This window comes from Protopterus annectens, chromosome 1.part0, assembly GCF_019279795.1.
Source record: "Protopterus annectens isolate FY-2018-M chromosome 1.part0, PAN1.0, whole genome shotgun sequence".
NCBI lineage: Eukaryota > Metazoa > Chordata > Ceratodontiformes > Protopteridae > Protopterus > Protopterus annectens.
The window spans coordinates 865,882,712-865,900,213 of NC_056725.1; the positions used below are offsets into that span (position 1 = coordinate 865,882,712).

Sequence of the window (17,502 nt, forward strand, 5' to 3'; positions counted from 1 at the left end):
TTGTTGTGGTCCAGGATATTAAAATGATTGTGTTTTAATGTGTAAAGAAGAAGATGAAAGGTATCAGAGAATTGTACAAACCTGCAGTGACTGATTCTGCTCTTCTCTACAGATATCACTATTAACAAGTACTTCCTTCTTCCATTTCAGGTATATGGAATTATTTCAATAAGGAACTCTTGCCAAAGTACGCTGCTGAACGAAATGGCATTAATGTGATTACTGGTCCTGTGTTTGACAGAGACTATGATGGGCATTTTGATTCAGTAGAAGACATCACACGGTACTTAAAACTTGAGTCTTTATTTAATACCGGGTTGTGGTTTCACTACCCATACATTTGGTGTGATCTTAATGTATGAATTTTTCATTCCAGGAATGCAAGTGGCGGTGCTGGTTTACTTCCAACACACTATTTTGTAGTGCTTACCAGCTGCAGAAATGCTTCAATGACTCCCACAGACTGCACTGGCTCCTTGGATGTGACATCCTTCATCATTCCTCACAGAGCAGACAACAGTGAAAGCTGTGCCGTGAGTAGTACCTATTTCTGTATTATGCTAATTCCAGTCATGTATGAAAAGTACACTCCAATCATTTCTAATGATATAGATAAAAAGCATACTGAAATAACCTTACTTAGAAATACAGCAAATCCCCCCCATTAATTATAACTTACAGTAATGCATGAGTTTCAAAACAAACATTTATAAGTATTAACTTTTAAGTGAGCAATGACATAATTTCTAGTTATTCTACTGCAAAAGAAAAATAACTGCACATTTAGTTTGTAGACCCAAAGGATGTGGTAATTTTGACATCTCAAGGCTGGTAGTAAATTCAGTGGTATGAAATCAAGCAGAACATGGGGAATTATCAGCCCAAAAGCCTGATATGCAAACCTATGGAGAGAATAATCATGGATATCCTAAATGATGACATAGGTAACCGACAAATCTTGGACCTAAATCGGTTCAGGTTGTCAAAGGCAGGTCTTGCCTACTCAGTCTGGTAGACCTCTTTGAGAAGGTCAACAAAACAGTGGACAAGGGCAAAATGATCTGCACTGCCTATCTTGACCTGGCCAAGGCATTTGAGAAAATAACCCTCATGAGCATTATAGAAAAGCTCACTAAACTAAATGTAAACCTCTACATCACCCACTGGATAGTCAGCTGGCTTACAGACAAGACCCAAGAAGTTAGAATAGGATAAACTGTCTCCAAACAAGGCTAGTTACTGGTGAGGTACCTCAGTTTTCAGTGCTGTGGCCACTCCTGTTTCTCATCTACTTCTGTGATGTCAAGGCTAATGTCCAGGGCCTGTGGCTAACCATGTCTGCAGATGACTGCAAATTGAATACAGTCAGTGAATCCTTCTAAGACACGAGTATCTGCCAAGAAGTCTAACACAGACTAATAACTGGGACCAGTAACATGGTCTAAAACTCAATGCCAAAAAGTGCATCATAGTATCTTTAAAAAAGACAGCCACCATAGCAAACTACTGTTTTGACAATACATTCCTAAGAGTAGACTCTATAGTCAGAAATTTGAGAATGCACATAAACAATGAATTGTCACTTGACCATCATGTGTCTACTGTAATGAAGAAACCATTCCATATTGCACAGTTTATATGCAGGGATATGGTATCTGGATCCAAACATGTCATCCTTTTGTTGTACTCTGCATCTTATAAAATCAGTCATTGAGTACAATACCGCGGCCAGGCATATACAACAACTGTTGTGTCTATAGAGATTTGTCACAAAAAAGAATACATGATATGGAAAATGTATGGAAAACAAGTCCTATGTGGACCACTTCAAAGCCTTGTACTTATATTCTGTCTCCTATAGGCTGGTGAGAGGCAATGTATGCCTTGTCTATAAAACATCCTCCAATCTAGTCCTAATGGAGCTTTTGTACATCGGTAAAACAAATAGTATCAGGAACTCCCGATCCAGGGGCCTAAACCTTGCGTGGCATATAACTTAACTCCCCTTTCTCTGGAACAGGCTTCCTATCCATGAGAAAGAGTTAATCTCTACACTTACTCAGGTGAAACTTCTGTCAGAGATGGGGAACCATAAGTATGCACCTTGTCTGGCACCTGTGCCTCTGTTAGAGTGAGGAAGCTTGTAAATGCTCAGCCACCCATGCCCAAGTATACATACCCTCACAAAACCCTTGGGAACCAACACCATTCTAAGGTTATTAAGAAGCATGGCTAAGCTGAAAAAGGACCCTTGGGTAAATAACCTAGTATTCTACTACAATATTTTTACCTGTGATTACCAATTTTTCTCTAGGTTAATGATGCATCTTGTGCGTTATGTTAGGTAGATCCTATATTAGCCATCACTTGCTGTGCCTGTGACATGTGCACTTATGCAGTTTGTAGCGAATGTTGGTCTCAGAAACTACTTGTATGTCTTGTCCTTAGTACTGCACAGAACAGCAGCTCAAACAGATAAGAAGGTAGAATATATTCATGGATGCTGTTTTTTAAGCATCTGGATACATTGTCAGGTCCCATGGAGGAAGTATTTTTGGTCTTTGAAAGCACCTTCAGAACATGTTCGCTGGTGATAATAGAAGATGTAATGGATTTTGAGATGTGTTGAGTTTGGATAGATGTTTCAGTGGTGAAATTTGCACCAAAGTTGTTTGATAGTATGTTGGCAAAGTTGTTGTTGGGTTGGAGTGGGTGGTCCCATTTAGGATAACTTCTGACCAATCTGGGAATTGTACAGCAGTTAGTTAAAGCCATGGGGCACAAGACGTTTTCAGTGATGGTAGCAGATCACTTAAATGGATTCACTAAATCAATTCCATAACATGACCGTGGGGACTTTCAGTACTTCACTGGGTCATTATACTACCCGACTTGAATACATTGTTGAATTTACCTAAGGTAGACCTATTATGTGTTTCAAGCCATTGTGTTACACAGACTGTTCACATAAACATTTTTTTATTTTCCATTCATGATCTCTTCCCACTGATGTTCTCTTTCTCCAGTGGTGCATGTTTTTCAGTCTGCTAGTGTTTTATATCCTTTTGCTCATCTTTAACTGTGATAATCTCAATTCTAATTGCTTTTGCAATTTTTGTCTGGGTTTTTGAAAATTAGGACCCCATCCATCCAAAATACTTATAAAGCTGCAAGAAATGGTAGTTTGTATTTTAAATATTTATACCTACATTCTTTTATTGTTGCTACAGATTACAAATGATTTTTCTGTGCCACTTCAGAGTAGTCATGTTTAACTCTTACAATTCATCCAGCCACTGATAACATTGTAAAAGGATGGTGTAACTGACAAAACTCCTGCCCTTTTAGAAACTTGTCTTATTTTCCCAGGATTCCCATATATAATGTCTGTCTCTGGCATTGACAAATGCTTCACCACCACAATCTTCAGTGAGTCTTTTGTAATGCTGGCCCATACCACCATTTTAATTTTCACACAGAGTGTTAAGTTTGTCCCTTCTTCACCTTCCAAAACTCCAAACAATTTTTGTTTTTGTCTCCTAACCTTATCCTCCATTCCAGTCAGTTAGTGTTCTACTTGCCTATCTTGTTTTGCTGTCTCCGTTACAATGTTCTGAATCTCTAATATTTAACATTCATCAGGCCTGTGTCTTCTTCTTGAATGGTAGGATTCATTGGACTGATAGACGTTTCAAGGCTGTTTTAGTCTGATGTCCACATACCTCTTGCCAGCACTCATCCTCAGGCTTTACCTTCTTTCACAAAGAAAGAGAGGATGTCCCAAGGTAAATTTAGGAATACCCATTCAGTCATCTGGGTTTTATTTATAAGAGGATATTGAATTACTTTGCTTAACCTGCTGAGTAAGTTTATTCTAGACAATGTGGAGGTGCTGGGTGAGGAATATATCTCTCCATTGTGTTAATTGTGCAGGAACACTGCATCTCCACACCCCAACCACTTCCAAGTGTTTCAGGTATGCTAAAACAGCAAACAGTGTAGTAAGATTCCACACTTCAGTCCGTAGTACTTTCAAACTATTTACCACTTCTGCGACATTTGACTGTATCAACTTTTGCTGATCTCTTCTTGGTGACTGAAATTCTTTAAAACCTAACCCCCCTTGGCTCATGATTTATTTTATCTTCAAAATGCTGGTACTCAGATGTACACTTCAGTTTTCCAGCATTAGTCTCCAAACAGCACCATCGCTCTTTGATATTCCAAAAATATATCAAATGAACCATTGATCTGATGTTGGATCCTGCTGTGGCCACTTCAAAGCTTTGGATACAATTCTAAGTCCACTTCCCCTACCCATAATAATTGTGAGAACAGCGAGCCACCTCAAATCTCGTTTGCCGCCATAAGAGCTTGGTGCTCAGGAGGAATAATGTTTTATAAACAGAGCTTCTGTTTGATGAGTACCTTTTTACTTCCATATTTTCATCTTTTAATCATTATTATACTTTCCTCTGTCTTTTCCCCACTTTTTCATCCGGGGTTTTCTACATGCAAAAAAAAAAAAAAACTCTCTTCCTTATCCTATTTTACTGTTGTATTTTTTGTAGAGTATCTCTTTCTTTAGTGTTCTTTCAATCTTGAAATACTGAAATCACAAATTTCAGTATCTCAAGACTAAAGTACAGAAACCACAAAATCACGCAACCCCATAAAATCGAACATCACAATACTGAAACTTCAGAATATCGAACTTTCAGTATGTGATACTCTGATTTAAAGTAAACCCTCTACCACACAAGCAAGCACGCATACACTTTCCTCCCCACACTACAACAAATCAACAAAATACACACACAGACAAAAATACAAATCAAACCCACCTAACCTACATATAAGCGGGGGGGGGAGCCCCCCAGCACCCCCCTTGTGGGGGGCTATGCCCCCCACACCACTGCTACTTATATATACAAACTCTGAGGTTGCACTAAAAAGAAAAAGACACTAAACTCATTGCTACACAGTCCACATTCCTGTTGCACAAACACACATTATATATGTACAAACATCACCACTTTCAACAATTACACACTCATACTCTTACGTACCTACTCTAATCTACACCTAAAACTCTCAAATCCCTACCCAAAACCCTTAAAAAAAAACACTTGCCTAAATCTCCAGCTATAACCACACATCGGCAGCCATCGTTATATCCCATAGCACACCACACTTTACAGACACAGTAAACCACACATCACATAGCACACCACCACAACTGCAGATTCAACATTTCCACATTCGGTCATATGAGTTTCAGGCAACTGCACTTTCGACACTTTCATCTCGAGATTCTGAAATTCGAGATTTCAGTATTTTGAGACTGTGAAGTGAAACCATATATTTATATATATATATATATATCTATATATATACCATATATTTATATATATATATATATCTATATATATATATATATATATATATATATATATATATATATATATATATATATATATATATGTATACACACACACACACACACATATATATATATATATATATATATATATATATATATATATATATATATATATACATACACATATATACATACATACATACAGACTGGTCTACTTCAAAATCCCGACTCCCATATAACCAACGTTCATTTATGCAAGAAGAAAATAGCGAAAGATGAAATACCTAAATGGCAAAATTTTTCCAGAGTAAGTAAACAGTTGCTCAACATGCCCTTTCCTCCATTGTAGTGCGATCCTGGAGTTGGTATATATACTTAGTTGTGTTTTACTTACTTCGGTGTGTGTGTGTTTCGTTTGGGCAAGTGTTTACTTACCCTCGGAGAATTTCGCAGTTCAGGTATTTCATCTTTCACTATTTTTGTCTCGCATAAATTAAAGTTGGTTATATGAGCATCTGGATTTTGAAGAAGATCCATGTACACATATTAAAAAAAAAAAGTCATTCAACTTATTTATTTCTTCCATTAATATTTCACTGTGGTCAGAATGTCGGATAAGCCATATGGCTTTAAGAAGTGCATAGCTTGTTTTTACAAGGTACTTAATTCAGATGCACACAAGATGTACTTTTATTGCTTTGGACCTTCTCATTTAGATGTGGCATGTTCAATTTGTGAAGCCTTTGGACAAAGAGCCTTAGTTGAAAGGAGGAATAAGCTTATTCTAAAGGGTCTTCTTTAGCCCACCATAGAAGAAAAGCCCTCATTAGCTTTGGGGACATCTGTAGTTGCTTCTTCTTCATCCTCCAAGAAGACAGACAAGTCCAGGGAGAGACAAGTACAAACACAGAAAGACAAATCTAAAACTTCAAAAAAAAGTTCTGTGGATCCGACACCCTTGTCAGCTCTTTCAGCAAAGATCTCTAAATCTTCAGAGTCAGTGCTGTTTTCAGATCTATAATGCCACCCACTTTTTCACTGGAGCCTGTTACCCCTAGGCTCCAGTCTCCTATCTACAAGATAGACCTCAGTATCTAGTATCCCTCATCTGCTTCTTTGAGATCAGCTAGATCCTCTCTGAGCATCACCAAAGCTGACATGGACAGGATGATGAGGCATTTCCTTTGGACCCAGATCTAGATGGGATACTTCCAGTGCTGACCACTGTCAAATCTAGAAGGAATATCTCTTCCCCTCAAGTCTTTAATGGCTCATTCTCTGCTCAGACTTCTCAGATCAGAATCCTTGGATCTGACCCTCACTCAGAGTAGGTCTGCATCAGAGCCAAGATTAAACTCTTTCGCGATCCGAATAACTTCTTTACAAGGTCGGCTCCTGTACAGTTGGAACTGTCTAAGTCTCGGAACTGTGCTGCCAGTGCTGACTGTGACAGGATGGGTTCTGAGGTCTTCGGATCCTTTCCTTCCTTTAGGGGCATTGGTGCTTGATAGTTCAACTCTGGTGTCAGCATTACATCACAGCTGAATGGCTTCCAGGGTTGAGCCATCTTTGGGGGTTTTGGCTCCTGCACCAGCGTTCCCTGGATCCATCTGTAGTTTGATGTTTGAGGCTTTCAAGAAAGTAATTTGTCAGTCTAGAGAGAGATCTGCCCTCTCAGAGCCAGATCCAACCCATACTCAGAGGCTTTCCCAGGGTCCAAAGCCCGCTATCCTGGTCCAGTTGGGACAACCAATTTCTGAAAGGTTTGAACCTGTTCTCTCAAAAGAACTGTACCTGTTTCCAAGTTTCAAGTCCTTTCCTGAATATCCTACATCAAAAGTTCACCAGAAAGTGTAAGTGGAGACAGATTTCCCCAATGAATCCCCAATCACTGACACTGATTTTGATGAAGAAGAAGGTTCTCCTAGATCCAGCCCCCCCCCCCCGAGGATATTTTCCTCGGAGAGACAGTGAGAGAGAGATTCTCAAACTTCTTATGTAGAAAGGGTCTGGTTTTCCCAAGGTCCTTCTCTGGAGAAATCAGTGTTTCTTGAAGCTTTTGGTTCTAACCCATCTACTTCTTGGGTACCCCCCCCCCCCAATGAGATGATAGATCTGATCTCGTCCTGGGAATGGAAGGAACCAAGCACAGCTGAACCTGTCCCCAAGAAACCAGATAAGGTTTTAGTATCTCCTAAATAAGACATTATTGAAGCAAGGGTCCCACAGTAGATTCCATTGTAGTGGCAGTGGTAACTAAGAAGGAGCTTGTGGAGAACTCCTCTGTCCATCTACCTAACAGGGAGTCACATGCATTGGACAGATTTAGGAAGTGTGTATGCACCTCATCTTCCTTTTCAGTGAGCGCTCTGAATTACCTGGCACGTTTTACTCACTTCCAAAGGGATTTGACAAAGGAGATCACCAGTTGTGCTCCAGGGACCTTATCTGTGGATCAAAGGAAGGCTATTGATTCACAGCTGGATACCTTCTAATTACTTTCCATTGTCTTTGTGCCTTATTTCTAATGCTGCAAAAGGTGTGGCTGGAGCAGCAGGTACAGGCATTTCCATCAAAAGGCACACCTGTATGCAGCCTTGCAATTTTGTGGAATATTTCAAAACATCCTTTATTATTACCCCATATGATGGATGAACCTTTGCTTGGTCTCAAAGTCAAAGAAACTATCTCCAGAAGTCAGAAGTATGCAAACCTCTTTCTGCCATAGGGATCAAATTCTCTGCTCCTCAAATCACCTCCTCCAGAAATCAGAAGGGGAGGTAAGACGATTTGGTTTTGGAAATCCCAGGTTTTTTAATCTGAATGAAAAAAAGTCTTCAGACTAGTTCACTTACCAGTTAAAATAAGTAAATAGACAGACAGACATAGATAGACAGATAGATAGATAGATAGATAGAGTCTGATACGTGCAACTGTTCCTTACTGCATAGATAAACTTAATAAGAGTGGGAGCAGTTGAGCCAGTGATAGGTCGATGTATGTACAGCTCCCTTATCATCGTAGAACTTATTTGCATAGCAGCTTAGCTTAGGACTTTTTATAAGATGTGTATATGACCATATGTATATGCCAGCTGATGAAATCATGTGGTATCTCAAATTTCCTGGATTTTTGCAGCTGTACCATATTCAGCTGCTTCTCCTCACCCTTGCTTCACCTATTTGTTGTTCCTTTCTAAGCAGCTTTGAATTCCTCCATTGAGTTATGCTGTACTGTGTCTGTAGATTCCAAGGCCCTGCCACCTCCTCCATGAACTAATACTTCTAAGTCTAGCTTGAATTACTTCCCTTTCATTTGCCATCTGTGTCTGCTACTCATCCGCTGTCCTCTTCATTTATTTCCCTGCCATGTGCCTTCATACAGTAAGGAGTGTCTCGATCGTATACACTTTCCTTTGCCTTCTCAATTTTGATGTGAATGTGCCCAACTTTCTATGACTATGACTTTACCTGGACATTGGTCCCCCCCCCTGTTTATTTTTGTGAATTTTTGTAGCATAATTTCTACATGCCTAATTTTACTTCCTTTGTGTGACCTCCAGAATTGCATACAGTACAGTGGACAGATGACCTTAGCGTTTTAGAATGCACTCCCTGCACTGTGTATCCCAGTTCTCTATCAATCTTCATGGCCACCTCTTCAAACTACATAACAACAGTCAGCATAAGGGGAATTATTACCTCCAGATATTTTTCCTCTACTGTTTGTATAGGTTCACCCCACTAAGATTACATTTCCAGTGACACATGACTTTGCACTTTTTTTTACATTACATCATAGGTGACATTCATCCATCCACAGTGCAAACTGTCTCAGGTCTGTCAGGAGAGAGACCTCTTCCTTCATGACTGCCACACCAGCCTTTCTACCACCACCATGCAAAAAACTATGTGGAAGGTTGGGGATGGAAAGACATAAGTGCTGGGGAATGGTGTGTGTGTGTGTGTGTGTGTGTGTGTGTGTGTGTGTGTGTGTGTGTGTGTGTGTTTTAGAATTGCTGATTATCATATTTTTATACAGAACCACCAAATAGTAGAATACCACAAGCAAACAGGATCCAAAAATTGTTTATTCTTCTTTAGCGCCTCGACTAAACCAGTCTTCAAGAAGTATATCATATTTTTATAGCCTGTTCTAAAACTCTTGGAAGCTGAAACTTCAGTGCACAAGCTAAAACCAAACCAGTCTCTTTGACTCCATTTTACATCCAGGAAATATAGGAAAGCATACCTGTCAACCATACAGAATTCCTTGGTATTTACTGGTTTGAGGGCAAAATAATGGAGCACCAATGGGGCAAAATAATGGGAGAAAGGAAATGCACCCTGGGGATCATGTCAGTCGCCCTGCTAGACAGGGGTCCGGGAAGTAAATAGTGTGGGATGAAATAGCCAGGGAATTGTTATGGCTAGGCTTGTATAGGCCCTAGGGCCGATAGCCTAGTACCAACCTATGAACCATGAATTCCCAAGTGGCCCCTTCACTTCCCTTTTTTTTCATTTTTTTTTTTTTTTTTTGTTGAAGTTGTTGCTGACATCATCACATGCAAGGGCATGTGTGAGCTTCATGAGGCAGACTGCCAGCCTGTCAGAATTCGTCTGAAGGCTGTGTGCCTCTTTGTTTACCTCTATGTATGTTTGCACATCGATTAAAGCGTTGAACAGAGTGGAATTTGGAGGCTCGAGCTGTGCTGGTTTAATATTTAAGTTAGTTAACATGTCCGACTCACGACTGAGCCAAGCCAAGAAGAAGCAGCCAACCAAGTCCGTACTAATGTACTTAGTGCACTGTGCATTGCAGAAAGTTAAGTGCAGTATAGCAGCAGTACAGCAGCAGAGTCAGGACCAGAACTGCTCTGCCCAGCCAGCATCTTGCAATCCCACGAATTCCAGACTCAGGATCAATTCAGGATGAGTCACAGGTGGAGAGGATGAGAAAATTTATCTCTGGCTGCCACTCAACTTCCTCCCAATCCTCCAGCTCCAGGTAAAAGAATTAAAAAAAAAAAACTTGACTAGCATAGCTCTTAACTGTCCATATAGTTGCAGAATGCCCAGATTTATGTCATATTTTTGGTTTGTTTGTCATAAAATTGTAGTTTTTTTGGCAAATCAGTGACAGATCTTTGAATGAAGTCAGAAGATAATGGCAGCAGACATAACATTTGATTTTCAGACGTCATTCTTCAGAAAATTCATGCTATGCAAAATCTGTTATTCCCTCAACATTCTATGTTTGGAACAGCAATTTTTAAAAAGTGTCACTGTTGCCCCCATTATTTGTGACTTTGTCCAGATTTATTGCTCTAAGAGATTGAGAAGTATGACTGTGACTTTCCATTCTCTTAGAGGCCTGTTAATGATCTCTACTAAAAGAGAATTCCAGTAACTGTTTGGTTGAACCTGAGAGCTTTCCATCAGATGTTTCTGCATTATTCTCTGTTGGTGATTAAATCACTTCACCTGTGCTACCATGATTAGCTTATCTCACCCGTCTCCCTCACATGTCCTGTAAACTCAGGCTGTAAATTCCAGTGAAGAGCATTAATATAATATTCTTTACCTCATTCCCTGGCCTCCTTAGACTTTGAAACTTTCTGTAGCGGTTCATCAATTTTACCTCACAGATTTTTGTATCTCTAATATTCCTGAAGAATGCCTCCTTATTTTCTTATTTTATGCCTACTACCAGCCTCTTATCCATTTTTTCCTTGAACATCTGTCAGGATTTTGCTAATTTGTTACTGGCGTCTCCACAAGTGACCCATTTTTCCTCCTGTTTGTTCCTCCAATTCTTTGCATTTTTCCCTTTGTTCACAATAGCTGTCTTCTTTTCTCACACCAACCATACCACCTTTTTCTTTCTCTGTACCTTTGTAGCCCACCTCAGTCCATTTTCCATCCCCCCAACATAGTTGTCATTATATTCCGCAAGCACTCCATGCTTACACTATTTTTCCATTCACCAAGATCCTCGACTGTTATCTTCTTTACATTCCCATGGTTGGTAGTCACAATTCCAGATTCTCAGCTTTGTGTTACAGTTTGGTTATCGCAGTTAGCAGTTGAATGGGAATACTTTGCATCAGGATATTTCTGAGAGACAGGAGGAAATGGATAGTTTGCATTTCAGTGTTGCAAGTATACAAAGGGGAACCTTGTGTAAAAGTGATGACTCTCATTCTAAAGGTTCTGATAGAACTGAAACAGTTGATGCTGAATTTTAGAACTTTAAATTTTAAATGTGCTGTTAAGAATCTAGTATTATACAATGACTCCCATTAATATTCCAAAACGTGCATGCTGATTGGTCAGCATGTTCGTTGTAAATCAGACTTATACTAATGGAAAAAGGTCCGGTCTCCCGGACTTTTTCCATTAGTATAAGTCTTTTTTTTTTTTGAAAGGCTGCAGAAATACCTCACAAAGAGGATTACTGGCCTCAAACAGATGCCCTACGCAGACCGTCTCAAAAAACTCCAGCTTTACTCCGTCGCATATCGCCTACTCAGAGGTGATCTCTGCCTAACATACAAAGCTATGTCAAACATGCTCCACTTAAAGAAATCCCAATCCCTCTGAGCTACACCCTCTGGGGACCTAAATCTTGTCACCACAATAAACAGAACATGCCGGAGGGATAGATTCCTGTCCCAGAGACTTCCCATACTCTGGAATAAACTACCTATCTGTATCAAACAAAGCTCCTCATTAGCACTCCAAGAAAAATCTTGATGATTGGATGGGAAATAGGAAATTCACCCCGGGGATCACCTCTGTGGCTTTGCTCGATAGTGGCACAGGAAAATAATCTTCTTGGGTGGCAAAAGCCAGGGTACCTTTTTGGCTGGGCTTGTATAGGCCCCAGGGCCAATAGCCTAGTACCTACCTATGAACCTATGTTAGACAGCAACGGAGAACGGAAGATCTCCATTGCTGTAATCTCGCTTTATTAAACGGGTTTAACATAGTGAGATAGCTTTAAAAAAAGCAACGGAGATCTTCCTTTTTCAGTTGCTTTTTTTAAAGCTGTCTCGCTATGTTAAACTCTTTTAACACCTTTAAAAAAGCAACGGAGATCTTCCTTTCTCCATTGCTTCCACACACAGCTCTGATGCACTGCGTAAGCATACGCATGTGCAATACATCAGAACTGCCGCAGAATACCGGACAGCTGCGGAAGGGCAGCACGGAGGCATTATACAATGCCATTATTTAAGAAAAGTAAGTATTTTTTTTCTTAAATAATGTCATTGTATAATAGCAATGACTCACGTCTGGCTGTGGGTAATGCTGGATTTACCCATGGTTGTCTTTGTTTGGCCACTCGGGCTTTTCCCTCGTGACCAAACCATACCAACCGTGGGTAAATCCAGCATTACCCACACCCAGGCATGGGTTATTGCTTAATTTACTATTAGCCATTAAGTCTAACCATTCATGCTCCAGTCACGATCTCTGTGGTTCTTTGAGAGTTTATTTTTATAAAAGAAAATTGTGTTTTAGTTTTTTACACAAGTTCAAAGTTTGATACAATTTCAAATGTTGATATCAATAAACTACCATTGTTCTGGTTATATTGTGTGTTTAATATTTTGTCTGTTCTTCAGTTTGTGTTTGAATGTTTGTTGGTATCCCACAATTCCACTGGAGTGAGTGGGGTTACATAATTGTGTATGTAAATGTTATGTTAATCAGCATGCAGATTTTTGGCCAGTTGTACCTATTCTTCATGGGCCTTTGTCCAGATTTTTGATGTTTCCAGGTTGAGAAGTCTGCAGGAATGATCATTTACTGTACTGTCCTTAAGGTCAGTGTTGAGCTGCTCTTTTCATTTTTGTCTGTATTGTATAGGGTCATAGGTCATAGCAGGTTATTAGGCTAAGGACCCTAGGGTGCTTACAAGCCTAACCAAGTTTTATCCTTATTTCCATGATCAGCACCTATCACCCCTGTCTAAGAAGGACATAGGTGGAACCCCTGGGGTGAATTTACGGTTACCCATCCAATCATCCAGATTGTGTTTGAAGAGGGCCAATGAGTTGCTCTGCTAGACATGAAGTGAGAGTCTGTTCCAAAGGTGTGGTAACCTCTGGGAGACAAATCTGTCCCTCCAGCAGGTTCTATTAATGTCACATACCAGGTTAAGGCCATTAGAGTGAGTAACCCGTGTACCATTTGACTTACAGATATGCAGCATTTCCTGTAAAGCAGAGTCAAAGGTTGCCTTATAGAGATTGCCCCTGAGTTGCCTGTATGAAACAGAATAAAGTGACAGTGATTTTAGATGAACCTCATAGGACAGATGCTGGAGACCTTGAATCTTCCTTGTGAGGAACCTTTGTGGTCTCTCCTGTTGCTGCAGGTGCTTGGAAAGGTACATACCAAAAGGGGCATTGTACTCAGTTATTGGCCTGATGAGGGAAGAGTGCAGGGAGGTTATAACTTCTTTTTTTCCTGGAGGCAATGGCCTTAGTTATGAGATGAGCAATTTAGAATGCCCGTCTTAACACTGTGGCAACATGGTGATCAAAGGTAAGTTTGCTGTCAACATGGGTGTCCAGATCTGTCACCACTGAGTGCATATTTAGGGTGCTGTTATTGATGTGGTAGTTAGCAGGAACATCACTCTAAGGCCATGACTTTGACACCAGTGATTTGTTTGTGTAAGACCCTCTTGTAGGATGATTGTTTGGACGTTCTATGACCACTCCCAGTTTGCAGTCATCAGCAAACCTTGTCACCCACAGATCTTTAGTTTTAGCTTGCACTTCTGAAAAGTAAATTCCAAACAGTAGCGGTCCCAAGACTGATCCCTGTGGAAAAAGACTGGTTACAGGTCTACTTTTGGAAGTGGATTCCCCTATTTCGACTATATGGGTTCTGTCAGTGAGACAATTAATGACCCATCTAATGATATATGGGTTGATACCTATCTGCATGAGATTGTCAGTGGAGAATAGTGTCAAAAGCCTTGGCTAAGTCTAGGTAGGCATTATGCACAGATTTCCCCTCATCAAGGGCCTTGGTGACTGTCTCGAAGAAGTCCACCAGATTTAACAGGCATGATCTCCCTTTGACAAATCCAAATTGAGTAGGATCAAGTGTTTGGAGGTTACCAATATCTTTGTTGATAAGGTCCATTATGATTCTGTCCATGGCCTTGCAGATAATGCTAATCAGGCTAATATGTCTCTAGTCCCTGGGGTCAGTGGAAGCACCACCTTTGTGAAAGTGGATAACGGTGGCCATTTTCCATTCAGCTGGGATAAAGCCAGTGCTTAGACTATGATTGAAAAGAGTACCCAATGACATTGTTAATTCTTCTTGAGCCCATGTAGAATGCAGCCTGGGATCTTATCAGGTCCCATGGATGCTGTGTTTTTTACCTTAAAGAGGGCGTTCACGACCTACTCTTTAGAGATGCAAGGTAGAGGACAGGTGGTAGGGGATGTCTTGGGGTAAGTGTGGCAGGGACAGGCGAGTGAAGTTTTCACAGAAGCTGTCAGTTAACAGGTTAGCAGTGTCCACAGACTCTGTGTATGTATTGTGTTTTCTTCAAAAGACATCAAGCACCAGACATTAGCAATGTGGTGCTGCTCAATGTCAGGAGTCGAAATAACACATTGCCTAACCTTGACTCCCTCCTGCATTTGGTGCTCATTCATGTGTACGTTATTACTAAAACTTGGTTTAAAAGTGCAAAAAGTGTTTCCTCTGTACTAGAATTTTGAGCCTTTCATGCCTTTAGATCAGTTGGGAACTGCGGTAGAGTATCCATACCTGATAAAGACTACGTTTCCTTGAGGATGATTCCTAGAGACCCACAAACCAAACTTACTGAGATGCAACTCACACTAAATAAAACCAATTATAAGGTCATATCTGATTACAAGAACCCCTTCAATGCTCCCTGAGAACCATGTTTGATTCCTAAATATACTAAAGGAACTTCAGATATATAGGAACCCCATCATCCTAGAAGACTTTAATTATTCCTTGATAAACTGGGATGCTTATAACACGAATGTAAGTTATTCCCAAAAAATCCTTAATTTCACAAACAAAAACTCAAAAATTCCCTAGACGACATAGTCATAGAATCCACAAAAATTTCTTGACCTGGTCCGTATACAAACAGTATCTATATACATCAACACACTAGCATATCCTCTCCAGTTAAGTATGACCATAGAGACTGGTAACCTCCTTCAAAATCTCCAAACCACCAGATGTAAATATTACAGTATTCAATGACTACAGATATACTGTCCTCCTCCAATTATATGATGAAGTTTCAAAATTCAAGCATAACTAACCCCCCAAATATGATATAGTTAGTAGTTATGCAAATAAATTCTACTGTCAGCTAACAGAATCAAGCAAAATGGGATATTCAAGATCAAAATATCCTGGTGGTCCACATGCATAAATTAACAATGCACAGATGGGTTGGTATAATGGTTACGGTCTTTACGTCACAGATGTAAGGTACTAGGTTTGGTTCTTGCCACTGGTTATTGGCTAGGCCTGTAATAGTCTGCAGAATAATAGAACAGTGTTTATCTACTTTGGTTGGGGGGTTGACATAATGGTTAAGGTGTTTACCTCACAGACACAAAGTACAGGGTTTGCTTCTTACCGTTGAGCAAGACCGGCCTTTGGTCAACTGGTGCCCTAGGCAAAAGGACTCAACAGCGCCCTCCCCTACACCACCCGGTGCCCCCATTCTGGTCTACCTACACTATTCAGATTGCTGGAAAAGTTCCCCTGCTAGAGAGGCTATGCCTAAGGCCGGCAATACCTTTGAGAAAATTTGATAGGCTTAAAATGACCCCCAAAGGCAGCTAGCCTAGAACTTAACTAGGTACCAGTTAAAGGGAAAAAAAAAGTTTCTTGGAAAATACAGCAAACTAAAGACCCACAAACAAAGGTTAACATCAAAACATTGTCAAAAGTACCTAAAATACCATCAGGAAAACAACGGTATCTCGTGAACTTAGACTAACATTGCTAGCTTAGAATAATTACATATGTTTCTTACTTACATCAGGAAACTAAGAAATAATATCCAACATTGCTCCAAACCTATTTAATATGAAACCAGCTACTCAGATCCAATAGATATCACAAATATATTAGGTAACAAATTCAGTGCAAATTTCACCCCTAATACATCTGTACAAAACTCACATATTTCAAAGAATCTCACAAGTTCTATCATTACAAAAGACTATTTGCTAAAGATACTTTCGAAAACAAAAAATATATTCTCCATTGTACCTGATAACATGCTTTCCACTTCTGATCAAGCAATGTGATACCCTGTCTTCCTTTAAAAAGCAGTTAGACAATTGTAAAAGTATTCACAAATTTACCCTTGATGTCACTGCCTTATTTTCCTTGAAAAAAGCAAGGTAAGGTCTGAGGGTGGTAACTGGCAGGGCATAAATGGCCACATGGCCAGGATGTCTTGTATTTTCTGTTCTACGATTGGGAACAAATCAGCAACCGTTTTCCATACTGGGTAGTTCAGTACCCTATATTGTTGTATAACTATGGAAGTAAGGGTGACGTATAACAGAAGGATAAGAGGCAGTAATGCAGAAGCATTGGGTGACAGGAATAAGCAATGCCTATACAGTTAACTTAGTTATCCAAAAGATAACTAGCTCAATAAAAATGGCAGCAAAAAGAGGCGATAACAGAAGATGATGCGGGACATATGGTTAATCATGGGAGGGAATTAGGCAGTTTGATATGTAATATGGATTGGAAATACCCGTAAGTTTATTAAGAAGTTGTAAGTATGACACAGGCAGCCTCTGAAATAGCAAGGGTAGTGTGAGAAGGATACAAATGCTATGGAGAGTGAAGAAATAACTTGAAGGGAAGTCCTTCTGTACCTCAGTCAAGGAAACCATGAAATCCTATGAAGAAAATATAAATCTTTTTTTTTTGTTTATTTTTCAGTTCCATGCCTCCTGATCTTCAAGCCAACACTTCCGCAGTTACCATCCATTTTTTCCCCTTTACAGGGTGATAGCATGTATGCAGTGTGCCCGCCATTTAGGCAGCAGTCAGGATTTTTCCATGTAA

The 17,502-nt window shown here is 39.9% G+C and overlaps 1 protein-coding gene across 1 annotated transcript in view; it reads left to right on the forward strand.

Moving 5' to 3' along the window:
* The window catches only part of ENPP1 (ectonucleotide pyrophosphatase/phosphodiesterase 1), a 1,288,649-nt gene that overhangs the window by 1,225,398 nt on the left and 45,749 nt on the right, over nucleotides 1–17,502 (forward strand). Inside the window, exons 23-24 of the mRNA XM_044063702.1 lie at nucleotides 151–283; nucleotides 377–533. Coding sequence (XP_043919637.1) covers nucleotides 151–283; nucleotides 377–533 — 290 coding nt within the window. The remainder of the gene's footprint in view (nucleotides 1–150; nucleotides 284–376; nucleotides 534–17,502) is intronic.